Source organism: Charadrius vociferus, unplaced genomic scaffold, assembly GCF_000708025.1.
Source record: "Charadrius vociferus isolate BGI_N301 unplaced genomic scaffold, ASM70802v2 scaffold586, whole genome shotgun sequence".
Taxonomy (NCBI): domain Eukaryota; kingdom Metazoa; phylum Chordata; class Aves; order Charadriiformes; family Charadriidae; genus Charadrius; species Charadrius vociferus.
This window is the reverse complement of record NW_009648902.1, coordinates 714,409-732,876: the sequence shown is the minus strand read 5'-3', so window position 1 is coordinate 732,876 and position 18,468 is coordinate 714,409. Positions and strand designations below refer to the sequence as shown.

General features: G+C 44.6%; 1 protein-coding gene across 1 annotated transcript in view; it reads right to left on the bottom strand.

Moving 5' to 3' along the window:
• Nucleotides 1-250: 250 nt before the first annotated feature.
• PSD3 (pleckstrin and Sec7 domain containing 3) overlaps nt 251-18,468 on the bottom strand; it is a 104,185-nt gene continuing 85,967 nt past the window's right edge. The window contains exons 12-16 of the mRNA XM_009887209.1: nt 17,019-17,089; nt 10,806-10,963; nt 9,788-9,932; nt 6,499-6,642; nt 251-463 (exon numbers count right to left, since the gene is read on the bottom strand). Of these exons, the coding sequence (XP_009885511.1) occupies nt 251-463; nt 6,499-6,642; nt 9,788-9,932; nt 10,806-10,963; nt 17,019-17,089 (731 nt within the window). The remainder of the gene's footprint in view (nt 464-6,498; nt 6,643-9,787; nt 9,933-10,805; nt 10,964-17,018; nt 17,090-18,468) is intronic.

Here is an 18,468-nt window from a genome sequence, read left to right as displayed (position 1 = left end):
GAAACAGAACAACACAAAAACGTCCCGATGCTTCAATTGCTAAATGACAAATTAACAAAGCAAAGCAAAGCAGGAGCAAAGACATCTCCCACAATCTGCACAGAAACAGCAAAATATACAATAGAAAATGTCACTAACACCCCATTCAGGCAGATGCACTTATTTTTTGTGAATGACAGGTTATTAAATGAAAAAATTTTGACCACCGGTACTTTGCTGCATGGCTGTTCCCCTAGTTGTCTTTTCCACCCTAAGTGACCTTCTGCTTAATGCTGGGTGTTTCTGGCCTGTAGTCCTTCCTCTCCGAGACATTGCGTTTCACCTTGGCACTAACTGGAGACTCCTGATTCAACGAGGGACTCGAGTGGGATTTCTTCAGTCCTGGTGCATCATTCTCTCCTCCACTCAGCAGCTCCTTCACCCCTTCTTTCAGGAGGCCAACGTAAATCTCATACCGATTTTTCTGGAAATGAAAAGAAAGGCCTGAATCAGTCTGGAAGAAATTCTGCAGAAGCACTTGAGAGACTGTCTGGGTAACTTAATGGTTTCTGTTGGCCTTGAAAGCCAGGAGCCTAATATGGATGCGAACAATGGTGCCTGATGTGGACATGAACAATGGTGGCTAATGTAAATTACACTGTACAAAAAGGATTTCAGGCATGCTGAGCCCGGGAGTGCTGTGCAATTAGAGATGCTCAGTTCTGCAGCGCATAAATCCTGGTGCTCTGCTGAACAGTGGCTCCCAGCTAGTTGGAGTGGATGGTGATTTCTAAGTAACAACACCAAGCAAGAGCTTACTGACCTTAGCCATGCTCAGCCATGTTCTGTGCTCACACATATTGAGATGTTACGTGCCCCACGAAGGCATGGAGATTAAGTGCAGCAAACTGAGGGACCACAAAAAAACCTGCTCTTGTTGGCTACAGCTCTCCCCTGCAGCCCTCCCCTTCTGCCAGCAGGTCCTGCTTTCCTTGCTTCAGCCCACAGGAGAGAAACCAAAGCAGGGTCCTGCTAAGCTCAGACTATAGCAGCTTGGCCACTGCTGAAGCTAGGAGAGGATGCTCTCCAAGACCAGACCTTAACAAAAAGGAGCAGATGAGAGGGCTATGACAGCAGCACAGCATGTTGCCCTGACTGGGCCACTCATGGTGAATGATGAAGGTTGCTCTCTGTCCAGACACTTGTATTTTTCAACTGGAAAAAGTTCACTTTGCTGTGTGCCATGCCCCCTTTTTCTGTTCCTTGTCTGGAGCGGAGCTGTCCCTCTCCAATGGGAAGATTTCACTCCGTGTGCCACAATAACATCTTTGTGCACAGAACATCTCAGCAACGAACGAAATAACAGTACATTAACAGAAGATCCCTGCAGGGCCTCAAAAACAGAAGCTGGGGCAGGAGGTCCTGAGAACAGAGCAACCCACCTCCCGAGATTTGTTCAATAACCTGCCCCTGACATACCCACTAAAGATGTGGTGCAGGCATTGTAACTAAGGTGACCTCAGTAGGCTGGGGGCCTGGAAAGGAGGACATAAACATCCATACAGATTGTTAATTTATATTTCAAAGTGGCAAAACAGTTGCCAAACTATTATGTTCCTGAAAAATTCTTCCAGTTTATAATAAAATAATAAAGTTCTGGTAGTAACACTTAGCCAAGGGCAGGAAGTCAAAAAGCTTGGTAACTGCTTTGAAGAGTGGAATATAAAGGAAAAAAAGGAGAGAACGTGACTGGGTTTCCAAAGAGTCCTTTGAATAAATAAAACCTCAGAGAGGAGGATCATAAAAGAATCCATCTAAAAATTAAATAAAAAAAGCATTCTTATCAATTCTATATCTGGAGCTCCAGCTCCACAATGCTACAGACAAATACATGAAGCAGGTAAGATGTGTCCTTCAGTAAAAAAAGGAAATGGAGAAACAGCAAGCAGAACCCTGATGATGATGCAGAATACACCAGGCTGATGAATGATTCATCACACAACAAACGGGACACCTCTGCAAAAGAGAAGGCAAGCCAGTGTTCTAAGCCTGAGATCAGCATAATATTCATCAAGGGGAGAGGGACTTTACTGCCATATGGACTTCTGCTTTTTATTGGTCCAGTAAACACTACCAGGGTCACCAAGCAAGCAGTATGGAAATACAGGACCAGTTTTTGCCCTACATGCCTGCCAATGGCAATTTTGCCCTGGACTCTGTAAGCCCATGATTTCTATTGCAATCAAGCAATGCATTTGGAACTTTCTATTTTGATTTCAGCTGCAACAAACTTGCTGGTTTAGTGAGCTGACATTTGAAGCTAGGTATTAAAGCTGGTGGAAATTTTTCCTTAAAAGAAATCAATCTGGAAAATTCTGTCAAGAAAGTAAAACCACAAGTTAAAACCATTCAAAAGCTTCTGCAACATTATCTCTGACGGCTAAATGCACATAATAAAAAGGAGATAAGATAGCCACCCATCAAATTTTTGGCTTCACCTCTCACCTGACAGCACTCAAAAGATCTCTCTCAAACCATAAATTTGCTGCAATGAACAACCATCATCCGGAGCAGTACTTCCTCAGCAAGCAAAGAGGAAAAGTTCCTTCCTTGGTGTCTACAAGCAAGGACACCAGCAAGAAGAAACACTCCCAGCTGCATCCCTGAACAAGCACCAGGCACCTCCTGGTTCTCGTCCCCTCAGAAGTAAACATCATCTCACTTGTCTTTCATCAGGGGCAAGAATGAAGAGAACACTGGTGAGTGAACAAAAAGGGATTACAAGGGCCTAAAGAAAAGGAACCTGGCTTCTTCTTTCCTAATGGGACTATAGTGCTTCCTCTGGGACTTGCAGGCCCTTTTGGTGTACTTCTGGAGATGTATCAGCATGGCCCTTTGTACACAGATGCAAGGTCTGTTCTGCGATCTCAGCCTGAAAGAACTAAGTACAAAATACTGCCTCACCTGACTCCTTCCCTTTTGCTTTGACCCTATGCAGCAAGGTCTGTCACCAGCTCCTGCCTGACTATAACAGGACTTTGTTCTGAAGGGAAGGTGAAGAACCCCCAAAACCGGGAGAAAGTTTCCCTCCAGGATTTTCATATAGACCATCTTTTTTTTAAAAAAAAAAAAAAAAAAGCTATTGATAGTTAAACACAGACTGTGACAGCAGCACCTTCTATCTCTTGTACACAGCTGAAGTTGGTGCCACCACTTGCCTGCCTAGACAGGCGTTGCTGCAGTGCTGATCACATATCTGAACTGCACAGTTCAATTCCTGTTCAAGGCCCTCACTAGGGAAGAAGATATCTTTCGTTTCCTGGGCTGTACTGTTCTGCTTTGTACTGAGGTACCTGAGGAATATTTCCATAAAGACTGCCATGATAAAATTAATAGAAAACAGAAAAAAAACACAACGATCTCCTTCTCCATCATTCTTTCTAAAATCATCTAACACGCTGGCCTACATTTCATCCCAACTCATCATGCTTCTAGAACTGACAGAAAATAAACTTTGTGTCAAGTACCCAAAGCACAAGACCCCTACAGAGTGTGTGCCGTTTGCTCTGTACATCCAAGTGCTGTGTTCAAAACTGACATTGTATCATTGATCACAACACTTTGATCTCGATTGTTCAGCCAGTTTCCAAACGACCTTACTGTCGATTTCCTAGTCCACACTTCATCAGCTTGTTTACAAGGATGTTAGAGCAGACTGCCAAAATCCTTGTTAAAGTCAAAAATAAGCAACATCCACAGCTCTCCCCTCATCCATCACACCAGACATCTCATTGTAAAAGGCTATCACATTGGTCAGGCATGATTTCCCCTTCATAAGGCCATGCTGATTACTCATAATCACCTTATTGTCTTTAATGTGTTCAGAAGTGATTTCCAGGAGAATTTGTTCCTTACCATGGATAGAGAAGCAGCTGACCAGCCTGTAGTTCCCTGGACCTTCCTCCTTGCCTTTCCTGAAGACAGGAACGATATTTGCATTCCTCCAGTCCTCAGGAACCTCCCCTGATCACCATGACCTTTCAAAGGTAATTGAGAGTGGCCTTGCAATGACATCATCCAGCTCCCTCAGCACCCACAGATGCATCACATCAGATCCCATGGACTTGCGTATGTTCAGTTTAAACATTCCCTAACTTCTCATCTTTCACCAAGGGTAAGTCTTCCTCACTCCAGATTTTCCCACTGGGTTTATGTATTTGAGACTGCTGAAGGCCGATCTTACCAGTAGAGACCCAGACAAAGAAGACAATGAGTACCCTGGCCTTTCCCTGGTTCTTTGTGACCAGGTCCCAAGCCCCATAATGGGACCCCAACTCGGGCCCATATTTTTCCCTAGCTGTCCTGCTGTTAACATACCTGTAAAAACCTTTCTTCTTGCTCTTCACATCTTTTGCCAGATTCAACTCCACATAGGCTTTGGATTTCCTAAATGCAATCCTATATGCTTGGGCAGTACCTCTATTCCTCCTGTGTCACCTGCCACTGCTTCCACCTCCTATACACTTCGTTTCTAAGGTGGAGTTTTGCCAGGAGCGACATGTTCATCCATGAAGGCCTTCAGCCATTTTTGTTTGGTTACTTGCTTGTCAGGGTGAACCATTCCCGTGCTTAAAGGAGGTGATCCTTGAAAAGTGACCATCTCTCCCAAAGCCTTCTTCCCCCTGAGGGCCATATCTAACGTGAATCTTTCAAGCAGTTCTCTGAACAGGCCCAAGTCAGCTCTCCTGACATCCAGGGTTGTGATCCTACTTTTTACTTAGGTCCCTCCCTTCAGGATCATGAAGTCCAACACCTCATGGTCACTGCTGCCATGGTTACCCTGACCATCATATCCCCAACCAGTTCTTCCTAGTTTATAAGTGAGAGGTCCAGCAAAGTTCCTCTGCTTGTCTGCTCCTCAGTCACTCGTTTTAGGAAGCTGTTGTCAATGCACTCCAGAAACATCCTGGACTGCTTGTGCCCTGCTGTGTTGTCCTTCTGGCAGATATAGGTGTGGCTGAAGTTGCCCAACAGGACCACGGCTTGCAAACACAAGGTTTGTTCCAGTTTTTTGAAAAAGGCCTAGCAGACGGCCACCACAATGACACCCATCTTGGTGTGCCTGCCAATCCTGACTCATAAGCTCTTAGCTGGCTCATCACCCTTCCTTAGGCAAAGTTTGATGTATGCCTGCTACTCACATAAACGGTGTGTCCCCCTTCTTGCCATCCTGCTCTGTCCTTTCTAAAAAGCCTGAATCTATTCATGGCAGCACTCCAGTCATGTGAGCTATCCCATCACCTCACTTCACCCCTGTTTTATTGATTATGTAGTCTCTCCTGTTCACATCATTGTGTACCCTTTCCTTGGCAGCCCTGTCCACCACTTCCTCATCTGATTGGTGGTCAGATGATTTCAGGTACGTGGGATGTGGAAGAACAAACTGGCCAACTGTGTCCCTATACAAAACAGTAGCAAAACATCTATGCAAAACATCTCAAACTCACTGTACATAATGCAGCCTAGAGCTACAGCAAAGTCAACACAACACAGTGGTTACAACCCTCTACAAAAGAATAAGTATGCAACCAGTCAAGCCCAGGAGTAAAAAGAGCTCCTCCAAAAGAAACTCATATAACACATGGAGGGAAGCATACTTCAGTTCGGGAGGCTTGTGTTGTCTCCAGCATCTCCTCAGGTGGTCTGTCTGACTTTTATCTGCTTCTTCTCTTCTTCAGACTACAGATTTTCCTTGCCAGGCAGTGCCTATCTAAAGCAGGGTCCTTTCAGACCCAAGGCAACATTGACTCGTAGTTCTGGGCAAAAAAGCTCAAAGGTGCAGCCATGAAAAATACCAGGTATCTGCTGGGTTGCTGACCTCCTCCCACATAGTCCTAAAATGTGGCAGACACCACAATGGATAAAAGCTGCTGTCAGATACTCAGAACAATCTCCTAATGCAGCTGCCTAAATTGCATCACTCAATCCCGTGATCTTTAATTCTATCCTTTTCCTGCTCATCCTGACATCTAGCTCACTGGTACACAACAAAAATGGCTCCGATTGCCTATGACAATAATTTTAGAAGAGCAGTTCCTTTGGAACATACCAATGGAAGACAATTATCATGATCTGCAATAATGCATAATGCAGTCATTCAGTAAAGACTGAGGAGCCAACACACTAAGCAACACAGTCTTACAAAACGAGACAGTCCCTTCCTGAAGACCTTGTCATGTCTTCAAATAGATACATCAGACAAGGACAGAGGGTCACATTTTTATCCTCCATTTAATGGATGAGGAGCTAAAGTCATGGCTAAGGTCTCACAAAGTCCTTGTCAGAAAGAGAAGTCACATCCCAGCTTCCGGGATTGCTGTGCCATATCTGTCTAAAAAGAACATACTCCTTGGTGAAATAAGGTGAAAAATGCAGAACTTTAGGACTGTACCCCAAGTATAACACCAGCTGCACCACTCACACCTAAAAATTAAAGGTAATAATGTTTCTCATACATACCTCAAACTCCAGATAGTGGTCCTTCAGTTTGTAATCATCTACCTCCTTGCCTTTGAGCTTCTTGTCAGGAGGATAGGAGCGATGTTCAGCAAGTTCAGTGGAAATCTGCTTCAGCTTAGCTTCATGGGATTTCAGCTGTTCATCCTTCAAAAACACATTACGCGCTTAAGTAACAATCTAAAATATTCGATAAGCAAAGGAAAATAGAGAGACGCCTGCACAATAATACCAAATAGTTTCTTTTTCTTTCTCATTCTCTCTTTCATTCCTTTAACTAATTTTAATTAAATTGACAAGGTCTGTTATCCCAGAGCTCTGTCCCCAACAGCTCTCTCAAAGGCACCCAAGCAAAGTGGCCAAGTTTGCAGAAAAACTCAGCAGCTAACAGATGCCACTGGAAAGGATGGCAAACCTGTCATCCGTTGCCTTGCTGAGAGCAACGGAAGCAGCTTGCTGCAGAGCATTACTGACAACATGACACTTCTGCTCTAATACATTTTTTGGCAAATTAATTAAGGCTGTTGTATATGCAGTCAGACCAAGTGCAGAATGAGACAGGCAAAGACCCTCCCCCAGGTCTTTGCAATGTAAAAGTAGTTCCATGTCAGGAACCCTGACATGGAGTTGGGGCCCTTCCTGCCTTTATGCACTACCAATCACTCTCTGCTCTGCGGTTTCCGTTTGTTTAGAACAATACAATGCATCCAGAAGAGGAAGGGCTGCTTTTATCCCACTGTGCAGTTGGAGAAAGTGAGGACCTGCTAATCCCCCTTTCTAGGCAATTTCCTTTATCATAATCCCAGGCCCTCTCACTTCCTCCAGTCCATCTGTCAGCTAACCTTCCCTCAGCTCAGAAGGTTTCCAGCTCCTGCAGCATGGCCTTCTGGCCATTTCTAGGCTTGCATCTGAAATTATGTTTGAATTAGGTAACTCAAAAATATGATTATGCAGATCTTAGTGACTTAACCAGAGTCGTAACAGCAGGTAGTACCCACCTCAGCTCTCACGTATGTACCTAGCCTCAGATGAGGGGGCAGTTGCCACTAGTTGTCCCCCAATGGTGCGGCTGCACAGCTCACAGCTTCAAGCCTAGCTTGGACATGCCTGCACTGCACTGGGGGTCGCATCAGGGACTGAGCCTCTCAGCTCACTAAGCTGGAGTTGCGGAAAAGAGCAGAAAGGGGGAAACTTCTACAGAGGATGGTAATTGAGCCCCAGCTAATCTTGTGTTTTAACTCTTTTGCAAGAGAACTGAAGAAAGAAACATGTGGGATAACTTGCCTCTGCCTATACATGATAGGGCTCAAACCACTTGCTATTGGCTGCCAAAAATTCTTGTTGCTGTTAGTAACTAACCTGGATCTGTTGATCTCTCTATTAGTGCCCAACCACTCTTTACGTTGTGCTGAATCCCTGGTCCCAGTGACATCCTGTTGCAGTGACTTCTACAGCCTGATGACAGGAGGTCTTCAAGCAGCTATTAATTTGGCACCTGTAATTTCCAGGCCAGCAGCCTTTTGGAGCTTTTCTGTGTGCATGCACAGAAAAGGGGGGAAAAAAACCCTAGTAGATCTTTTCTAGACTGGTTGTTCCTTTATATATAGCTTTGTTACATTGCTCTTTGGTTGGACTAACCAAGATCAGATACCAATCTCCTTTTGAAAGCACAGCTGGTACAATAATCTTGCGCAACCTGTCATGTCCAACCTTTCTTCATCGCCCATGTTAGGTTCTCACTGCATCCCAACTTCTGCCTGACCAGGAACAGGCCCTTTGAAGAAGTATTGTCCATCGTGATTCAGCCCACAAAATCCTGAACAGCAACCACAGAGATTTGACAAGTCATTTTTTTTTTTGTCCGCCAAATGAGAAGCAGCCTGCTGGCAGCTTTTCCACACTGACAGATAAAAGCAGACATGTTTCTGCTTGCCTTTGAATTTATCTGCTTTGAACACTTAACATTCTTCTGCCTTTAGCTAAAACAGCTTATCTTTTTCCATTTCTCACGTCTACCCTTCACAGGGCTCTGTTCTATTTTTTTCCTTTCCAGATTAAACAGAAACAATGAGACTAGAAAACAACATGCTAAATGGAACAATCACACAGAACAACGATGAGTAAAAAAGCTTTTTTTTGGTGACTGGGAGTAAATTACTGAAGCCCCATATAGTATTTAAAAAAAGGTATGCATTAGCAAAAGGTAAAACCATAAGGATGAGACAAGTTAGTATTATTCTGTATGAGGCATGTTTTAAACTTTAACCCAGAATAGAAGATGGAAAGTCGGTCACCACATTCTAAGAAGAAAGGCTACTGCCACGTAGAGGGAAAAAGCAGGGGAAACATAAAAAACCCACCCCCTTAGAGAAATGCAGATTATGAGATAGTGGTTTCTAAGGAGCGTTGCTAAGCTATGGAGATGGCAAAAAAAAATGCATTGAAGAAGCAATCCAACATGGGCAGATGACTTTAAAATCCACAGGAGGTACCTCGTAAAGTATACACCTAGGATTGGGATCCATCACCTGTGCCACTCTGTCAACCTGATCAACATCGTGTTCCTGCCAGTGCAGGAGGAATTGCAGGCATGCATCATAGCTCCCAAAGTACACAGAGATATGGGCGCAAGCATCAGACCCAGCCAGTCTGAAACAAGCAGAAGCAGGTGTTTTTTCATGCAAGAAGTAGCAGAGCTGTGAAACTCCCTGCCACAGGATGTTGTGGAAGCTAAAAGCTTATGTGATCACAAGGGGAGACCAAAGATTTTTATATAAGAGGCAGTTTATAAAAATACATTAAACAGGAAATCCCTGAGCTGATAAGGGCTGGAGTATGGAAAAATATTGCGGAAGAAATATAACTGATGCTTGCCTGATGCATCAGCTTTCACCTTTTATCACCCCAATAAACCAAAGACCAGAAGTATGCCCACTTCTTCTGAAATGAGTGGCAATAAACACTCAAATTCAAAAAAAACACCAGTCAGACAGTATTTGAAATGTGCTCTGCAGAGCCTTAACTGTGGGATGAAAATTCTGTATCTGGTACTAGGAACAGTGGTGGTTGTTTCTTTTCTTCAAAAATCTAAAACAATTATATTCAAGTCTGTTCGTTCTCTCCCCCCACTTCAAATCTTGCATCAGGAAACAAGCAGAGATTTACCATGCAAGCCTCTACCTCCTAGGAATGCTAGTGGCTACAGCCACAGAAAAATGCCCAGGACCACCATCCAGTCTCCAGCCAGCCAGAGAAATCACCATCACCCACCCTCTATATAAAAACAGCTCACCTGAGATAGCTTTGTTGTGGTGGCTGGCAGAAGCGGGCGACTGAACTTCTTCTGAGAGCCAATTGCTGCTGGAAATGGTGGTGCAGAGAAGACAGCAGCCACACAGTTAATCTTGTTGATCCAGGTCTGCATTTCTTCTTGGCTCCTGGGGAAGAAACATGTATTAAGCACCTGTTGACTCAGCCTCCTCTACCTCTTTCCCACCCCTTCAAAACATTCTAAAAGCAAGAATAAGCAGAACTGGACAAGTCTTAGAGTCTGCTCAGTCTTCTGGTCTATCTTTGCAAGTGTCAGGTATCTCAGTCACAGGTTGGCTCGTGATTAGGTCCACAATTCACCCTAGTATGCATCTTTTCCTAATCCAATCCAAATGACACAGGCAACAGAGCTAACCAATGCCCTGATTCAGACATATATCCCACAGGCTCAGCTGTGCTGGACACCACAGATCTCTAGGAGGTTTCACACAAATCTCAGTAGAAAAGGGCTCATGCAGAAGACAGATGCACAGGTTTTTAATGTCAGAAGCAAAAGGCAGGTCATCTGTTCTGTCTGGATATCACAGCCTGAAGAACTTAATCAAATTATTCTTGTATTAAGTACTAACTTTATTTCTGACCAAAGCATATCTTCTAGAAAGACATCCGGCTAGGACCTGATGACATCAGGAGACAGACAATCCAAGACTGCCTTTGGTCATTTGTTTCAATGATTAATCACCCTGACTGTTAAAAGTTTGTGCCTTGTTTCCAAATTGAATTTCCTGTGGCTTCAGCTTCCAGCTGCTGCATCTTGTTATGCCTTTCTCAGCTAGACTAAAAAGCCTCTTAAAACCTGATGTTTCTTTCTCATGAACTACTTGTGCACTTTAATCAAATCACTACTTAATCTTATTTCTGATCAAATAAACAGATCGAACCTCTTAAGCCTCTGCTTTAACCTGTCCAGGCATGAATTTACCCCTCCTTCAGCACTGCTTTCTTTCCTCAACGATTGGCACAAATCAGAAAGCACTTACTGGGCTTGGAAAAGCAGGACCCTCCAATCTGCTGTTTTAAGCTTGAGGACATTTGGTTTCTTCTCATAGTCTGTTGCCTTGGATGCCAGCGCATGATGCACGCTAACTGCATTCTTCAGATCTTCCTCTGACAAAGCCTTTTCTGGCTTATATTCATCCTGTAGGAGTTAACAGGGGAAAAACGGCATCTTATTTCTCCATGTGCTACTCCGTTTTCCTTAACCTAGGGAAAAACCTTATTGCATAGTCATGAATAGTATTAAAGTATATGAACTGAAGGCAACCTGACTTGAGCACTTGCAGTTTCCACTACCTTTAACATCACTTCCTTTCTCTTTCTTTCTTTTTTTTTTGATCTCTTTGCAAGGGACAGAATTAGTTCCACTAGCTGCTTGACAGGAAAAGGGATAAACGGGGAATATTTGAAGATCGCAAGAGCTGTGGAATATTTCTCTTCATTTCAGGAAACCTTCATGGCCAGTTCCCCACCTCCACTGCTCACCTGCTGGTTCCTCCTTGGGTTCTCAGCCTCCACTGCTCAATTTTTACTTTTCTCAAACAACTACCTTTGTATGTCCTCCTAGCCAGGAGGTCACACAGTGGAGAAGCCTCCTTATCAGCCTCCAGAAAGCAGACGTAGCAACCTCCTTTAAATCTCTCTGCTCAGGGTTTGAAAATGGCAAGCACAGGACCATCCAGGTTTTTGACACAACAACAGTACCACTCCTAACACCAAATGACAAAAGCAAGGAGTCAAACTCCTCTGTGTTGCAAGCTTCAGCCTGGAAGTTGTCTGTGATGTCCTGAGTGACAGAAGCTGGATGAGGGCACAATCATGGTGCAGTGACGAGTTCAGTTTAAAGCCCATCTGACTATAAATGGCTTGGGAAAGCCAGGAGCTTCTTCAAGGAAAAGTCACTTGCCAGCAATGCTGCATACGCAAAGTTTCTGAAGGGGAGGCCAAAGTTGACTCCATTTGTCCCCCTTAGGACATCATAGAAACCAGTCTTATCTGAAACACCCACCAAGGGAGGGGACATGATGGTTGCAAAACAGAGGAATAATTCCCTGCAGGCATGATACCTATTAATCCCTCTGCTTGAACACAAGAGTTACAAGATGGGGTTCAGTAGGCAACAGAGTGCAGGACAGCATTAGCTTAAATACCCAGAGAGGCACCCACTCCAGAGAAGAGCTGGTTAAAGTGCTTGAATTGGTTTACAGGGCTTACCTGGCAGCACACAGACCAGGGCTGCAGCCAGAGGCAACTACACCGCTGCCAAAGGCATCTGGGCTCTCAGCCAGGCTGGGTCTGGTCGGGGCTCTCCAGGATGAGTTTCAATGGATGGGGAGTCACCAGCTGTGGTGACCACCTACCAGAATGGAGGACAAAACATCCTGCTCCTCTGCCACATCTCATCTTTCCTCACTGAGGGCCAGCTAGTGCCGGCCCAGAACTTGCTGCTGCTGAGACACTTCACCAGAGGAGATGCAGCTAACCAGCAATATTGTTGCAGCCATCACCTCCACTTGGGGCCAGACAAGGGCACAACCCACCACAGATCTGACAGGCCTAGCAGAAGGGCAGAGCACTGCTGCACAGATGCCTTCAACCTAAACAGCTGTGACATAAGGGGTTTTTAAGGTCTGGAAACCAAATGTCTCTTCTCTCTTATAGCTTTAGTCCCAGCAAGCTTTGGAGGGATCTCCATATCATCATGGACTTTGCCTACTCCCACGTAGAGCACTCTCTAAACCTTCTTCCAGACAGATCTGGCAAAGTCCCTAGCTGAAGGATGAGTACTAGAGGAGGCTGTCGAACGTCTGGCCCAGCCCCATCTTGCAGATGGAGGACGCAAACCCCCAGGTCAAGCCCCTTCCTTCATAGGTTCAAAAACTGATTTATTTTGTCCAAGTTTGGGGAAGAATGACTGTCTCCACTGTCCAGGGAGACGGAGAAAACTTCAGGTCCAGGAAATGAACTTAAAGAACTCAGACACATGATATTCTGGCTTTCCTCAAGTTACTGCCCAGAGATAGTGTCAGCTATAGCCTTGCCTGTTGCCTCCCAGCTTCCTCTGTGAGATGCACGCAATGTCCACAACCTGCCCTGGTGTCTAAACCTGTTCCAGAAGAACTCCACATTTGGGCAGTAACAGAAGCAGTCCTGGCTGGTAACACGTCCTAACAGACAGCATTCATTATAATCCTTGCTAATCCCACCGGATCAGCTGGCTGATCTACCTTGACAGCTGGGGCTCTGCCAGTTTCTCCAAAGGCACCAATCAGCATACCGGAAATGTCTCCACATAGTTGGCCAGCCTCAGAGAAAGCTGGAAGCATGTGAATGTGCTGTCAAAATTCCTTCTCTACAGCCTCCAGCTCTTTTCAACTGGCAGGGAATGCTAGGGGAACAGGAACATCCATATCTCCTATTCTATCAAGGACAGCACGTGCTGCGATGTGCTGGTGTCGGCATGGAGGCTGAGCTGAAATGGAAGACAGCTCACTAAAGTTAGACCAAGACAGTGGCAAGAAATACATCAGAAGCCAGAAAGGAACTGTGACCTCTCTATCAACTGAAGGTTGACGTGAGTGCTGCACACAACGCACTGACATGCTGAATTCATCTTTCTCAGACTCCTGGAGAATGACTTTCCCACATCCTGCTGACCTGGAGTCAGCGTGTTTCTAAATCCGTTTTTGATAGACCAGAGTATGGCATTTGGCTTTTTATCAGCCAATGTACCGTGGGTGGCTATCTCTGCTCAGTTGCATGTGACGGCTGCAAAATTCTCTTTCAGAAAGTCTTGTCATCAAACACCTTACATCATTCTGGCCTGCCTCTCTATTTTCTTCTATTTTAATAGAGGAAACACATTTGAGAAAAATTATATAAAAATATCTGAAAGCCCACAAGATTAAAAAGTGCCACATCAAAGAGCGAATATGTTGCAAACCTCACAGAAGAGTCCAAACAAAACACAAAGGTCCACGTGCTGCACTGCTTTCCCAGAAGCAATTTCTAGCAAGAAAGTGAGGTCAGCCTTACGTCCTCTCCTTATAAACCCTCTTCTGTACGCACCTCACATCCCACGTCAGTCTAGTGAACAGACATTCTGTCAAGCTCCTACTTTGCAATTTCCTCTTGCTATGAACAGAGGGCAGGAAATTAACCTTGGCCTGAGGATGCCCAGAGACACAGCCAACATCCCAAACATGTCAAACCTCTCATTTTATATAATACTGTGCAGACATGTTTAGTTGGCTAATTGTGAACGCTTCCACAGAGCCCCTCCACTGGCCTCTGTGCTCACTAATTCAGGAACCATCTCTCTTAAATCACTAATTTTAAAATAAAACAATATGCATCACAGGAATTAGCATGGAACAGTTCCAATGGGGAAAAAAATGTGGGCACAGAGCCAAGACTGCCCAGATAAACTCCCCAGTAAATCTCAAGTGACCATTATTTACAAACCACTCTCATGGATTTTGACATCAAAACAAGGAGAACTGGACTGGTATGCAAACAGGATGACAGTAGAATTGGGTGCCCACTGTGGGAATCACAGCTGCTACAAACAATTAATATTTATACTACAGTGGTATCTTGGGCAGTAACAGCTGAGTTACAGATAAACACTGAAAGTAATCGTGCAGAGGTTTGTACATGTGTTTGTGTGTATACAGTACCTAGAACAGTGAGATTTCTCTCTTCCCTGCTCAAATAGCACTCAGTGCAATCAAAGCATCATCATAGATGTTACCTGCACAAATACATAGATAAAATACACAGAAGCTCAGGATGACAGGGGTTGGAAAGGACCTTTGGAGATCATCTAGTCCAACCTCCCTGCGAAAGTAGGTTCACCTACAGCAGGTTGCACAAGAACGCACTCAGGTAGGTTTACAAACAGACAGTGAGAAAAACAGAGAAAATGTGTGCGTATGTGACTGCACCCTGTCCTACAGCACTCCATAATCAGGAGACAAGGCAAACAGAGCCAAGGAATCCTTTGCCCATGACTACTGCCAGAGCTATGCATTTCTGCAAAGAAATCAAGCTGTTCTAAAATGCTCCTGGACTTCCTGAAATTAGGATAATTTCAGTTTCCTGGTATATTGCAAAAGCAAACAACAGCTCAGCAACTTTTACTAGACCAGCTTGGTCTAGCTGTGCATTTTAAAATGCTGGCACCCTTAACTTCTGCAATACCACATCCCTAATAGAGCAAAGTTTATTTCAGGGCTGAAGCAAAGCCCGGCTGGACCTTGTTGAGTGAAGAGAAGTCAGACAATGTTTCACAGCTGCGGCCTGAGGTACTGTGGCTGAGCAGGGACCAGAGGCACCCTGGGGAGGCTCACAGCTGCCCCATTACTCTGGGAATGAGTCACTTCCCATCAGCACCCTCTGTCAAGCTTTTACGCCACTAAAGCAAAAGACTTGCTTGTCACCGTGCTACAGTAAGATGGCTTCAGTGTAAGCATCATCAGGACCAAGTGGGAGAGCGCAGCTTCGTGGAGTAACCACCCTGTAATTGCTGAATTCAAATGCTGTGACAAGTGCAAGACACAAATAACAAACAAATAAGACCAATAACTCCAGCAATGCATTTCATTCTGCAAAGATGCAGTCTTTTGCTCTCCAAAGGATGAAGGGCAAGACTGGGGAGAGCAACATTCTGTAGAAAATTTGCATGCTACATTAGCATCTCTACATTTTGTGAAACAGAAAGCGTTTTAAACTAATATGCCAGTGATACTCATAAGAGTATTAAAGACTCTAAAATAGACAGCATCTCTATTTCTTCCCCTTGAAAGCCTATTAGTTCTCCCTGAAAGATCAAATAAGAAATTAATTAGCATGTTGTGGACAATGAGACTTCTTAGGGAACCATGCAGTCTTTTCAGGAGAACACTAAAGATGACTTATTTCACAGAATCAAAGCAAGTGACTCCATTTCACCCAGGAAACAGCAAGTACAAACCCGCCATGAAGGCCACTTTGGTAAAATGTGAACCTGCTGCCAGCAAGAAGACCAGATGGAAGGCTCAGCTGAGATTCAGCAGACTTGGTTCTAGTCTCTTGCACCGGCTTTGAGCATGTAACATCCAACTTTCAGCCCAAATCTTCCCTCCTGACTGCAGACTGTTCCGTCTGTTTCAGGATTTCAGCCCTCTCAAAAAGGTGCTGCACCCAGAACATCCACCTTGTAAACCTCATGCTTTAAGAATTTGATCCAAATGACTCCCTTCTAAGAGATTATCCAGGTCGGATTCAATGAAGCCAACAACTTCAGAAAGCCACAGCAGGGGATAAGGAAACAGCAGTATGCACTTGAACTTGTGCTCCTGATAGTTGCAAAACATTGTGGAAACGTAAAAAGGCTTTCAAAGGAGCATACTTCTACAATACAGGGCAGTCTGGACAAACACGACCCATTTAATGAATATTTCACCTATGCTGGGGGGCAAAAAGCCTTAACAATCTACTTAGCTGCTGCCATTTATTTGATTCTGACAGTTCTTACTCATATGTTGCATTTCACATTACAAGACAATAGTTAAAGCTGTACTATAACGTATTTAAGCTTGTGCCAAAAGACTCGAAGGATTTCAGCTGACTTTTTTTTTTTTTAGAATTCTTGCTGTCAGGGAGCACAGTTTGTTAGAAATCAGTGTCTCATCTTGCTTTGGGGGGAGCGGGGAAAGTATGCTTTTATCCTTTAATTTTGCTATGGAGCAGAAGCTGCAGATTCCTACCAAGGCCAAGCTGCCTTGCAATCATTTTGCAGCTGGTCTTGCAGTCATTGCAGACAAGTATACTATGAGATGGGAAAGGAGGACAGCCTTACAGGAGGGGAAATCATATGTATGAAATGCATTGTTAAAAGCAGCCTAGAAGAATGTGGCAAGACACAGAGATGATGCTGTCTTTGCTGGTGAAGCTGGCTAGTTTTTCAGCAATGATATAAACTGGAATTGATAGGGTGCACATGCAGATGGGGACAATGGAACTGAACTTGAAAGTGTGAAAAGGGGGAGGGTGTCAATGAAAGGATTCATGCCTGAATGGGGGGACGGGGAGAGAGAGCAGCTACACTGTGTGTCAGAGGAAAAGGAGCCCAGAGGTGGGCTGTGAGAGCAGAGAGGATCCCTGCTTCTTTATCCTTCTTTAATTAGCTTCCAAAAGACAGTGATTTCCCCTACCTTCTGCAAGTACAGGACCGTTCCCTTCAGCACAGCATAAAAGGTTTTCCAGCCTCGCTTTCCCCGGGGAGCTGCAAAGAAAACAAATGAAAACCCATTTAACTTGGATCCATTTTTACACTTTGTCTAGGCAACAGGAGAGCTGCATTAGTCCTGTGTTAAACCTCCTTTGTACTCTCCTTTTCAAAGGACAATGCAGCTCAGCACAGTGCCTGCACATACCCGCTGGGTGAGAGAGTAATAAAACCCTGACGACAGCCCTGGACTGGATCAGAAGGGAACAGCAGCAATGCAGAAAGCAGGCCAGAGAGATCCAGTCTTTGTGCTCTTGCAGGTAGGCGGACACTGCCCCTACACAGCTAGGTCTGAGCTCTGTGCCGTGGCAGAGTTTTCAGAAAGAAACACCCTTTCTCCATGCCACAGCAGGCTGGCAGGCACTGCTCAGGATCAACGAGACACTGCTCAGAAAGCAGTGCCTCTCTCAGGAGCGTCCTTCCTCCCTGCCACTGCTGCACACCCAAGTTGGCAGTGAGTAGTCATATGGCATCTTGGTCCCTTCCCCTCTTCATGCAGCCACAGGGGAAGAAAGAGGGGAAGCCAAAAAAAGTCAGATGGAAAAAAAAATAATCACCCATCAAGAAATCTAAAGTCAGTTAGAGGTTGAAGAATGTAACAGAAACAACATATCCAGCCCACAAATTCCTAGAAACAGCCTGGGGGCAGTGGGCAAAAAGAAAAGAAAAAAAGGGGATTCAGCATGAAGGCTCCAGTTTGAAATTCAGCTGCAATAGAAGGAGGGAATGCATAGGCTGTACAGTCACAATGCCAGAGACCAGAAGCCTGCATCTAACCTCACTCTCCACCAAACAGGCACCACTGACCAGCATCCACTTGTCTCTGCATTGAAATTAATAACCTATGCAAGACTAATGCATCGCCCTCAGAAAGGCATCCCATCCTGATCTGAAGATATCAAGTGATGGTGAAGAGGTTATTAGTTCCTAGCTCCAGAGGTTAAGTATTTTCATCTCACACGATCGGCCTTATTTCTAACTGTCATTTGTTCGGTTCAGCTTCCAGTCATCGGGCCCTACTACTTCCTTCTCCTGTAGACTGCGTAAGTGTTTTAGCCCTCAGTACCCCTTTGCTGAGAAAATACACATAGCATGCTAGAACATCACTTCATTAGCAATCCCACACCGGCTGATCTCTGCCCTACAACAATGCCATTAGGAAAAGAAATATGAAAAGGTCTAACGAACTTTAAAAAAAGAGTTTCATTTTATTTGCAACTGGACAGTCCAAATATAACTTTTTCAAGAGCCGCATGACAATGAGACACAGACTTCTAAGGTGTACAGAAACTTCTGAAAACATGGTCCTAATTACATTACTCATAAAAGGATTATCCCCAACATCCCAGCATTCAGCGTGCTGAATAATAAGCAAT